Genomic DNA, 12310 nt, shown 5'->3' with positions numbered 1-12310 from the left:
AAGTGACTCTCAGAGCAGTTCTGGAGATGTTGTTCATGTATTTATCCTCATTTAGTGAGACGGCAGACCACCGCAAGCTTCACGCGCTTCAGTGTTAGTAAATAAAACCACGCGTCTGCGGGGGGTGGGCCGCCCCCCTAATATAATGGCAGGGGAAACACTGTAATCTGTGTGTGTATGTGTTACGATAGAATCTACGGAGCCTCTGTACAAATCAGCATGGTACACATTATGTTATCATTACTAACTTATCTAATATTCAGTACCCATGCACGAAGTGTAAAAAGAGAAGGGCATAACCCTATGAAAAAAGTTCTCTAATTCCTCTGCGGTTTGCTCGTCAATAGCGCGGTATTGCGATATTGCGGTTATCGCGACAGCCCCATGTAAATCTAAGGGATTTTTCACCTGTTTTATCCACCGGGCAAAACGTGAAGTCACAAATAACACTGCATATCTGAAGTAGGCCTGGGCGATAAAACGGTATCGATATTTATCGACGGTACACCTTCTTCGGTAACGATATAAAAAATGTTCGATATAGTGCACGATATAGGCACGTGCTATGAGTGACGCAGACAGCACACACAAACACGAACATGAGTGCTGTGCCTGCCTGTGATGAGGAGATTGTGAGTAAAGAATGAATATTAGTAGAATTTAAAATAAATAAACATTTGCATTTGAATGCAAAAATAGTACAACCACAGAACGCATATTCAGCGCATTTTCTAAACGGACAAATACGACTGCTGCACTCACGTCTCACAAGAGAGGTATACAAAGCCATGCAAAGTTAAAACAATTTAAACGTTTAGAAAACGCGTCGCAAATTTGTGGAGGTTTATTCCTTTTCACGGCATCTCATATGTTTTTAAAGGCAATCTGTGTGATGGGCGATTCGGCTCTTTGTATTAAACAATGCATAAACATGTGATGCTGTTTTGTTCATAATACCTATTTAATCTGCATATAAAACATTAGAAATTAGATATTTGTTTAATTTTTATTTTGTTTTTGACTGTTAAAATAAAAAACAAATTGTTGTTTGTCTCAATAAATTGAGTTAATTTAAAAATACAGTGGTTAAATGTAAAAAAAAATTTCTATTGCTCTTTGTTTTAAAAAAAGTTATAAAAAATTATCGATACCGAACGATATAAAACATTACATCGTTGATACATTTTTTAGCTATATCGCCCAGCCCTAATCTGAAGCATTTGAAACAAGGTCAAGTGAAATTAGCTTCCTATCTGCAATATGTCACTATTCAAGACAATGCAACTGAAACTGCAAGCACTTTGCAAAGTCCAGTGCATCAACTATGCTTATTTAGGCGACTTGCTATTTACATTAACTGAGCTAAGAAATTATATGAATGCACACATTTAAAAAAACAAACACACACACAATGATCTACAGATTTGACACAATAGTGAAAAAATATAACAATATATTATTGTATCTGTGCTATGCTTAACTCCAACCTGTTTATGTGATTTCTTGTTCTAACGAACTTCAAGGCAAAAACAGTGTTAACATACTATATGTAGTGTATCGGTATCAGGGTAAATACAATCACAGTAAATAAAATCTGTAGACAGTAGGGTAATCATATGCCAGTTCAGCAATCTAAAGTACATATTGCAAACAGTGCAACAGAAGGGGAAAACTCTCAGGTTACCTGCTGTCCTTCCATTCTCTGTCTAGCTTATTGAAACCTTGTGAACCCTACTAAGACACATCTCTCCACCCGAGTCTGTGTATTATGATCGGAACCAATCTTTCACAGTATTTTTGCAGGTGAGGATGGAATTCTGTTGCGTTATCCTTCTCTCCAAATAAATGGAGGTGTCCAATGTTACCTACAAACACAATGGTCCAGTAAAGATCACATAGTAAAGGGCAAAGGAATCTTTGCGTTGTTCCATTATTCAAAGGACAGGTTATCCAAAAACTACAATTCTGTCTTCATTTAAAAGTTTTTCTATTCTTACATATTTTATCTTTATCTTTTGCATAAAGATAAATATTTTGCATCTGGCTGCACTAATACTGTCAAAAACACACAAGGTTTACATATAATCACAGATGGTTATGTCTATAATTAAATTAAACAGTTGAGAGAAAAACGGCTGCGTGCCAGTATATTAGATGCGTGCAGGTCTTAAAGCGACAGTACTAAACATGATGCCGCTTGTCATTAAAGGGATAGTTCATCCAAAAATTAAAATTCTGTCGTTATTTACTCACTCACATGTTGTCCCAAACCTGTGTTAATTTCTTTCTTGTGCTGAACACAAAATATATTTTGAAGAATGTGGGTAACCAAACAGTTGTTGGTCCCCATTGACTTTGATAGTGGGGAAAAAATACTATGGAAGTCACTGGTGACCATCAACTGTTTGGTTACCCACATTCTTCAAAATAACTTTTATGTTAAACAGAAGAAAGAAACTCTTTTAGGTTTCAAACAACTTGAGAGTGGGAATCAATGTAGGACAATTTATACAATTAAGTGTATATAGTGTTTTATTTTCATATTTGTTCATTCAGTTTCTACTGCTAAATACACCTACCATACCTGAAAAATAAAGTTTTATTTGTTTTATTTGTATATTATGTGTAATTGTAATGTATATCTTTGTTCTTATTTTTTATTAACGAAGATAAAATAATGACAGATTTTTTTCTTATAGATTTTTTAAAATAGGGAAATGAGTTTGGCTGTACTGCTCAGACAACTTGCAAAATAGTAAAACCAACATGAAAAAGAATCATGATAAAATTGTGAATCGTGATTTTCCTGAAAAAAATCGTGATATGGTATTTTTGTCATATCGCCCACCCCTGCATAAACATCAAGTAAAGCAGAAAAAAAAAACATGAAGGTTTAATATAATCAAGCTCACATCCCTCACTGCTAAACTTCACATACCCTCATAAAATGTTTATGTAGCCAATATTTATTGTTTCTGAAAAAAACAAAAACATTAAATTCTTAGAAGAAACAACTTTTACCTTGGTAGCTTAACTTTATTTTTTACCAGTGACATTTGTCTCCGACTACAATTTATATTTGCACTAGGGCTGCACGATTAATCGAATGCGATTGTCAATGCGCATTTTGATAGTAATGCCGGTTCTGTAATCAGCAGGAAATCATCATCACGTGCTTTCAGATGGAGCAGAATTTACTACACATAGCCGTAGTTCACTGACACAAAAAAATAAATAAATCGCAGACGATTTTATTGCGCGATTATGAAATCGAAAAAATCGTTTGTGATAATGACAGCTGTTTGCATAGCTTCTCAGTGAACTAGCTCTGTGTAGTAAATACGCTGCTCCATCTGAAAGCATGTGAATACCACACATTTAATAACATTTTTACTCCAAACTCACTTCATAACATCAGTCGAGTGTTTGAAATAAATCTTTCTGTGAGATGATGTGGTTTCTTACACAGAATATGGCACGCAACATATTTCATATTATTTAAGCAGTGATAAAAGATATTGCATTATAAATATACTTTATTTTAATAAAAATTATAATAATAAGAACCAAGATTAACCGTATATTGCCGTAGTCGTGTGTTTATTAGTCACGTTGAATCAATGAAAGCAGTTGAATCTTCTGTTTATTCAGCTGCAGCGATAGGCATTTTCTGGGTTTCTTCTGCGAGGCGTATTTGGAGTTTCAGCGCGAGAGCGCCTTCTGGCCTTTGGATGGAGATTTACTGCTGATCACAGAACCGTGCTTCACTGAAAGATAAGCATGACAATCGCAGCTTCTGTCGAATCGCGATCTCGATTCCATTTCGATTTATCGTGCAGCCCTAATTTGCACTTTTTGATTTCACAGCCTATGCTTACACTGAGAGTTGTCAACGTAAGTGACATTTTATACAAGTAATCAGCAGCTAGCGAAGCACTTTACATTCATTACTCTTGAACTTTGTGGAAATTAGGTGCAACACTGAGTATAATGTATGAGAAGAGGGTGCATACATACATTAGATCTATCCAAAATAATGTAGTGAGAATATAGACTAATTTATGATTCCCTCCAAATACCTGAAGTCTGGAATCTGGGAATAGCTACTTAGTCCTGCTTATTTAAGTAATAGTATTAAAGCTTTGCACTTTGTATTGTTTGAGAGCTTATGCTTGATTGCAAAGCACACTAAGGAAAGTAAATATCCCAATCAAAAATAAGTTATGCTCTTTGAAACAAATCTTCTGACATGAACCCACATGAGGGTGAGCAAATTATGACTTTTTTGGGGGATGAACTAAATCTTTAAATCTAGACAATAATCTAAACATTCATAGAAGTTACTTAACTTCTCTGATCCATGCACTTGGACATCAGTGCACACTAAGGTCGGCGCTATATTGAGTTCCAACAGGTCAAAATGTAGCCTTTGCCCTGCAGCTGTTTTTCTGTGAATCATAACTTTACATGCACGCAAATACACAGGCACACGCGCGCGCGCGCGCGCACACACACACACACACACACACACACACACAATCATGGGGATATCCTGCACACTTCCCCCTTCCAGTGAGTCAAATGGCCTATTTCCACATTAACAGCACGCATACAAATGAAGCTAAACGTTGCCAAAAACTGCCGGTCCATTCATTCACTCATGAAACTCAGAGTACCCCTCAACTGAGTAGAAACAAAAACATGGAAATTCATCATCATAAAAGCAAACCATTAAATGTCAGCCAAACATGCAACAATCCACATGTTCCTAAAATACCGTGGCCCAAAATATATTTGAACAATTAAGAAATGTATGCTGTTTCATTACATAGAAATATAATTCATGTTACTCTTTTTAAGTGTGACTTTTTATTATATTTTAATTACCATATTTTGTAGTGTGGCCAAAGTGTCCAAATACCTTTTGAGAATACTAGTATAGGCACAACACAAAGTCCAAAAATGATATCCACAATGTTTTTTCTGTGCATTTGAAACACAATAAATCACATAAAATGAGTAGTATGATGCATAAACAAACCAGACGTCATAATAGAAATCCTTTCAGGACAGAAAAAAACAATGGTTTGACTGAGTGCATACCTGTAAATTGAGCCTAAACGTCTAGATCAGGGTTAGGCAACGTCGGTCCTGGAGTGCCGATGTCCTGCAGAGTTTAGCTCCAACCCTGAAAAAAACCGCACCTGCCTGTATCCTTTAGCTGCGTCCGAAATCGCATACTTCCATACTATTTAACGGTCGAGTAGTACGTTCAAATTCAAATGTAGTACCTACTAAGCAGTACGCGATTTCGGACGCACCCTCAGTAATCCTGAAGACCTTAATTAGCTTGTTCAGGTGTGTTTGATTAGGGTTAGAGCTAAACTCTGCAGGACATAGGCACTCCAGGACCGACATTGCCTACCCCTGGTCTAGATTTTAATACTATGAATAAAGCCTGAGTCACATATTGAGCCATGCTTATGACAGGATGTAAAACGTGTTAAAGCCTTCCTGCTCACCTGTGTGCACTCACACACCACTGCATTACAACACATGTTCAACTAAGCAAATGATTAGTCAGAGTTATGATGATGAACAACTGGTATGAGCAGTATTTGTAGAATATTTCATGTTTTATGTTTACAGTACATTAAAAGACACTATCCAGTGTTCAATGTTCCTCACAAGTGTTCATACAGTTACAGGCTCACCAACACTGCTGTTAGACAACAGGACATAACTTACCACTGCATGTGCTGAGACTGTTAACTAGAACGAATGACAGATGACAAACCGAGCTGACACATTTTAGATGGACTGATTGATTTTGTAAACTAGACCGGGTAATAGCACAGCACTTTGATATATGCCATGGTACTGAATGAATATTATACTCCTATACTATCATATCTACCTGGCTCATTTAAATACATAACCATATTTAAATGACATTTTGGCAAATACCATAGTGTCCTTGATGTACAATTCAAACACTATGGTATATGAATATGGTTCTGCCATGGTACCATCAGACAACCATGGTGCATGTCAAATTAACCATTTTAATAACATGCTAGTTTTATGTTAGTGTGACAGCAATCCCTTTGAAGTGCCTTTGAACAGGGAAGATGGATTAACCACATATGTTTACTATATTACACGTAAAGCTAAATGTATACAGTCTTTTTAACTAGTAAATGTACTCATATATCCGAGATGATCAGTCTACGCACATTTAAATGGTGGTTTGAAGGGGACGCACATCACAGGGCGGCTGGATTCACATCTATCAGCAGCCGGCCAACCACAGAACTGTTGCCAACCCTCCAAAACAGCTGGAAAATAACTTATTCTGAGGCTACAGGCAGACTCCAACCCCACCCATGATGTTGGGGGGTAAATCAAAGCATCGGGTGTGTTATTTCAATCTGAGAGGGACTCACCTTCATGTCGTTCATGATGATTTGGAAGAGCCCTCCCAAAGCGCTGCACTCCTTCTCCAATCCCGCATCCATTTTACCACCCCAAAAACACACGCGCAGCGGTGACACTTATCCTCCTTGTGAAAGCTATCGTCGAAACCCGCTGTCAATATCTGAAGGGTGCGGTACGAGGCTGTTTTTAAAGAATATCGTGTGAAAAAGGCAAAAGAGAATAAATTAACGCAAAAATAGTGAGTGTTATTCCGCTGATTGGCTGCCCAGCGCAAGTAAACTAGTCCCGGCCACGCAACTTACTAAACCTCCGAAAATACATCGCATCGCCACGATACAAGTGGATAAAAAAACCTAAAAACGGGATTTTTGACAATAAGTCTCCAGGTCGAAAACGTGCCACGTAAGCACAGGTAAACCCGCAGGAAAAACCGACCGTTGGAAGTCTGCGCCAAAGTACCTGGCTCGGCGTTTTCAAAACCTTGGCTCTGCTGGATCGATAGTCACGTTTAGTTTAGATCGCGACAACCGCCGTGTTTTTTATTCCTCATGGTTTCATTCAGTCGATCAACCCGCTGATATATCCCTTCTGATGATTATTTTGAGCGGTTGCGGTTTGAAAGAGCTTTCCGGGTAAAATTAATAAAGCAAAACCTGACTAAAGTTTCGACTCCTGATAGATTCCACAGAGTGAGTGGAAAACATTCGCTCGCTCGCTTTCTAACCCGTTTGTGTGCATCGGCTGGCGATGAACTCGAAAAAGGGGCGGAGCATTAGTACTTCGGAAATGTTCGTGCTTTTCCGTTTCTTTTGTCATCAACATACAAGTAGTTATGTATGTAAATAAAAGAGATATACATCTATGGCCTCATAACAATTATTTAGAGAACACACAGAACTACATCCTGTTATATCTATCTACACACAAGTGAGCTGGTTTTCAAGGATTCATATCATCTATGAGTCAGCACCATTGTGATCTTGCCCAGCCTTGTGCTGTTACCTGACATTATGAAATGAGTCCACCTCTGAGCTCAGGTCTCATAGCAACGCAGACATGATAAATTCAGCATCACGTCCTCTAGTGGCCACCTGTCTGTCTGTGGGAGAGAGCTGAGGTCACCTTGTTCAGCAGTCTGCAAAGATGCAAAGAGCTTCCCACACAGCCTTTATGTGCCCACTTCATAGCACAAACATCCAGACTCACAAAGTCAGTGTATTTTGAGTGTTGCTACGAAATCAACAGATCAGTTCACATATACAATAATACGTTTCGAAATAAGTTTTTTTTTTTTTTTTTTTGCAATGGTTCATAATTAAAAATAAGGAAAGTAGGGATTTTTAGAATTCATTTACAGAGACTGCTCTCAAAAACAGCCACTTCTGACCGAAGAAATATTTCAGAGCTTTAATTACATTAAATTATATTCAGCATCTTACAAGGCATTCTTCTAAACATGACTGCAGCACTACTACAGATGTCCTTGAGCTGTAGTAGGTGCTTGCTACCATCTAGTGGTGAAACTTTAGTAATGTTTTGCAATATATGTGATGTAATACCAGTGCATTACAAAAAGTGCGGTATATACTGCATATACAGCCTATTATTATTATTATTTTTTTTTTTACATCATTTTAATATTTATGTATATATCGTATATATATTTTTCTTTCATATTACCACTTATTAAAAAAAGCAGTGAAGCAATATAAGAAAATATTTTAAGAACTTTTGACTTAAAAAGAAATAATAGAATACATCTATCAGTGTTGTTTAACCAACATGCAGAAGCCATATTGTTATCATGTGACCCTTTTATGGATGGAAAAGTATGAACAATGTATTAAACACATTTCTAAAAACTTTGCACTTTTTTGACCAACATTCTTAAAACTGCAGAGTAAGAGTAGCAGCCCTAGACAGACACATGAAGGCACAGTATTGTTTCCAGGCTCCATTTTTATTATTTTTTATAAATAGTATTTGACTGCAACCCATGTAGATAAATTATACATATTTTTCTTTCAAAAAAGTACAAACGATTTTAACATTTATTACAAACATGTTTAATCGGAGCTGCCAGGGATCATAACGTACATGCAAGTAATAGAGCAGAATTAGTTTTTAGATTTAAAAAAAAAAGTTTCATATCACAACGTTGAATCTAAAATCATTTTTCATAAAGGAACAAGATATGCATTTAAATTTTACAAAATTTTAAATAAATGTACAGTTTACTCATTGCATCAAAAGGTCCTCGAGGCCATATATTTGGCCCATGACAGTTAAATAACAGCGTTAAATAAGCTTATATAGGATTAATCATTCATTCAAATAATGTCCTGATGGATCATCATGTCTCATGCAATGTTGCTAGCTTCCATCACGGGTGTGCAAAGGCCCTCTTGTGGTCAGTTTTGTAAGTGCAGCCTGACCTCTCTGAGGTTTGGCTTTGGTTAGTAACAGCAGCATGAAACAAGGACGTCTTATTAAGAGCCCCAATTCTAGACACTCAAGTCTGGTTTGCTGGTATAACCAATGGATTCACTACAACTGTATGCTTTACTTGGGAAGGCAATGTACGGAAGACAAAAAGTTGAAATGCTACAATGATCTTTCTGATTTTTTTTTTCGGTCCACTATGATTTATACATTCATTGAAGAGGACAGTAAGAGTGTTAGTACAAACACTGATACAACAGCATCATTTGCTTGGCAAAGATTAGTTTTGTGTTTTCCTTACATGAAGGAAATTTTAGATTTGAAAACACGGAGATTACAAATGTTAATAATTTGGCACAACAGAACATGATTGCTGTGAGAACATGAGTAGTGTTTCGAGTGAGCAGCCATGAACAAAATCCCTGAAGTGTTAAAGCACCCGGTGTCTGTAAACTCAGATGAATGTTTAGAGGCGGGTTAGTTAGCCATTAACAACAAAGATCTGTGTCAGTGCATTTGCACGTCTACATGTAAGCACTTGCAGTGGGAGGCCGGAACAGTCAGGAACCATTCAACAACTGGTTCCTCTGTGTCAGTCGGAGCAGAACCACTGAGCATTTTCTGCCATGTATGTGGCGTTTCTGAAGGATTCTGGAAGTACCAGATAGCTATATATCAAAAATAAAGTCAATGTCTTTTCATGCTTCCAATGTGCAGTTGGTCAGTTGAATATTCAGTGAGCTTGTTGTGCATTTCTCTTGTCGTTTTTTACTTCGTTTTCGGGCGATGTCACACACTATGGCCAAAGCTCCGCCTTTCAGGAACCGCACAAAGTTCTCACCCACCAGTGGACCCATGGCATACATCCCTGGCTCCTTCACGCACTCATATTTGTATGGATCCACGTCTAGCGGGTTCCGCCGACAACTGATTGGCTCTTCTGAGTCCAACGCCAGTGGGCGACCATATTCTTGGAGGAATGACAGGTTGGGATGGGCACCAATCAAAACGAGCGCCATTGAGACTTGCAGCACTGTCTGTAGCCCTCTCTCATCCTCTAGCACACACTTGCCATCAGGTCTGAAGGCAGCTACATGATGCTTTGGGAAACTGAGGTAACCAGGGTAACAGGTATACGGGCTGGTGCCATCAGCAGGTGAAGAAAGAGGTTGGTTGGACAGATTAACCACAGTCTCACCCACTTTGTGCTGCTGTTGGCTCATCATTTGGTGCACTTTGTGGTACTCAGGGTAGAGGAGCTTGGGCAGTTGGTTGAAGATGAGCGCCGGATCACTCACAGGTCGCCTAAAGGCGTGATATACAGGTGTGTTCAAGTGGTGTGCTGCGAGAACGGCATCTGCCGCCGTCAACCCAGCACCAACCACAAGAACCGGCTCTGAGGCACGGTCCAAACGGCCTGAGGAAATGGCAGCCTCCAGCTCCCAGAAGCTGTGGCAAACGAAGGGAAGGTTTTCCCCATCCACGCCGAGACAGGCTGGGATGTCGTGGGTTCCTGTGGCAAGCACCACGTTCTCTGCATAGACTGTGAAAGGGACTTCAACTACTTCATTTCCTTCACCACTACTTGCTCTTCTCTGGAGGCCTTGGATCTTCCAAACAGAGCAGCCAGATTCAAGGGAAACCCGAGACACTGAGGTCACGGTGGTGCCACAAGCAAAGCTCTTCTCCAGATCCATTTTAGCCACATAGTGCTGATAGTATGACGCAATCTCAGCTGGTGTGGCCCGGTCATTACGTAAATTTCTGCACACACACAAACCAGTATGTTAGAAAATTGTTTTGTTCATTTTGATAATTTGTAACTTCCTAAAATATTTATACTCATTGTGGCTCAAAACCATGTTATTTACATTTTAAGAGAAATTAAGATAATTATGGCTCACTTAGTTATACTCCTCACATTATGTTAGGAAAGTATTTTAAAAGAAAAATGTACACAGAGCAGCTGCAAGTCACCTAATAGTTTCAGTTTAGTTCTAGGACTAACTCAATGGAGGAATCTTATTTTTATCTCAAGATGCCACGAATCTTGTATGAAAATGAATGTTGTATGAAAGATGAGCCCTTTATTCTCTAGACTAATTTTATTTTAATGTTTCAGTTTCATTTCTTTATACCTTCGTTTATCTCTCATCCAGTCCTTCAGCTTCAAACCAGGAAGTTCCATCCAGTTAGCCAAGCTGAGTGTCAACATTGAGCCCTCCATCGCCTGCAGGCATCAAGCATAAGAAACAACTTCACATCTTGGTATGAAGCAGGAAAAGCACAAGAATAACATCTGATCAACTGGTACAAAACTCCAATAGAAGACAGTGTTGCAGTTGTTTTCAGGCATGCAACTAATAATCACATGAGTTCTTTCCCATCTATGTTTTCTTCCCACAGGGCTGTACTTGCAGGGTTTCCCATACATTGACTTATTTGTGGCAGCCCGCCACAATATCAAAACTGACCGCCACAAATAGATTTTCCAAAATGCTTTGACTTTGTTGAATAAGCATGAGCACTACACGTTTCAAAATCAAAACGCGGCACGGGTGTTTTATATAAATGTATCTTTTTTTAAGGGAACTGATTGTCTTCAGAAAAGTTTTGATGTCATTTTCATTTCATCTTTCCTATAATGCCTGCTAAAGTAGTGTTCATGAGCACAGCGCTGCTTTGATTACAGCCGTTACCAGGGAAACCACTGTTTCTGCCGCTCTTAAAGCGCGTCCTGCTGGCAGAGAACTAATTTGCACTTTCAATAAACCCGTCTTCTGTTTTATATTTACATTACATACACATATAATGGCGTTTGGTGTCGTACTGTATCGCGTACCTTGTCAGTGTCGTGCGCTTTGCTTGGCCATTTGTTGGGATAAACAGGAAAGTGTGTTCAAGCGCCAGCAAAACAGTGTAAAGAAATAGTCTTTGTGAGAAGCAGTCAATCAGCAGAAGTTAAAAGCAGCTTGTAAGTGTATTTATTTCTTGTCTCAGTGTTTAGCGCAGTTGTCGTTGCTAGGAAACACTTGTTTTGTTTACTGTGGAGAAGTGCTGAAATGACGTTTGGTGTCGTACTGTATCGCGTACCTTGTCAGTGTCGTGCGCTTTGCTTGGCCATTTGGTGTGATAAACAGGAAAGTGTGTCCAGCTGAATTCAATTTGAGTTTTGTTAAACTAATTAAAAAGAAGCTTAGTTTACCGCGAAAGCGGTCGCGGCTGCGGTCGTGGTAAGACCGAAGAGTGTAAAGACCATCGACTCTACCATGCGACTCCACCGGGCAGGGACACCGGCAAAGGACATAAGTATCGCTTTTTATCTCTCCTCTTTCCACTTCTGTTTCAGGTTTTTATAAACTATTTCTTACTATGTGTCAGTAAGTTGTTGTCATTTTAGCATGTGTGTTTGGCTCAGTGTTATTTTTTT

The 12310-nt window shown here is 38.6% G+C and overlaps 2 protein-coding genes across 6 annotated transcripts in view; both read right to left on the bottom strand.

The window, feature by feature from the left end:
• The window catches only part of LOC107708130 (MTSS1-like protein), a 70654-nt gene extending 63497 nt beyond the window's left edge, over nucleotides 1-7157 (bottom strand). For all 3 annotated transcript variants that reach the window (XM_016512283.1, XM_016512284.1, XM_016512285.1), the window contains exon 1: nucleotides 6447-7157. In XM_016512283.1, coding sequence (XP_016367769.1) covers nucleotides 6447-6518 — 72 coding nt within the window. In that variant the 5' untranslated portion in view covers nucleotides 6519-7157. The remainder of the gene's footprint in view (nucleotides 1-6446) is intronic.
• A 1226-nt stretch (nucleotides 7158-8383) lies between these two features.
• osgn1 (oxidative stress induced growth inhibitor 1) overlaps nucleotides 8384-12310 on the bottom strand; it is a 12267-nt gene continuing 8340 nt past the window's right edge. For all 3 annotated transcript variants that reach the window (XM_016512279.1, XM_016512282.1, XM_016512280.1), the window contains one exon: nucleotides 8384-10483. In XM_016512279.1, coding sequence (XP_016367765.1) covers nucleotides 9579-10483 — 905 coding nt within the window. In that variant the 3' untranslated portion in view covers nucleotides 8384-9578. The remainder of the gene's footprint in view (nucleotides 10484-12310) is intronic.

Source organism: Sinocyclocheilus rhinocerous, unplaced genomic scaffold (assembly GCF_001515625.1).
Source record: "Sinocyclocheilus rhinocerous isolate Xijiao unplaced genomic scaffold, SAMN03320098_v1.1 scaffold113, whole genome shotgun sequence".
Lineage (NCBI taxonomy): Eukaryota > Metazoa > Chordata > Actinopteri > Cypriniformes > Cyprinidae > Sinocyclocheilus > Sinocyclocheilus rhinocerous.
This window is presented reverse-complemented; position numbering and strand designations above follow the sequence as displayed.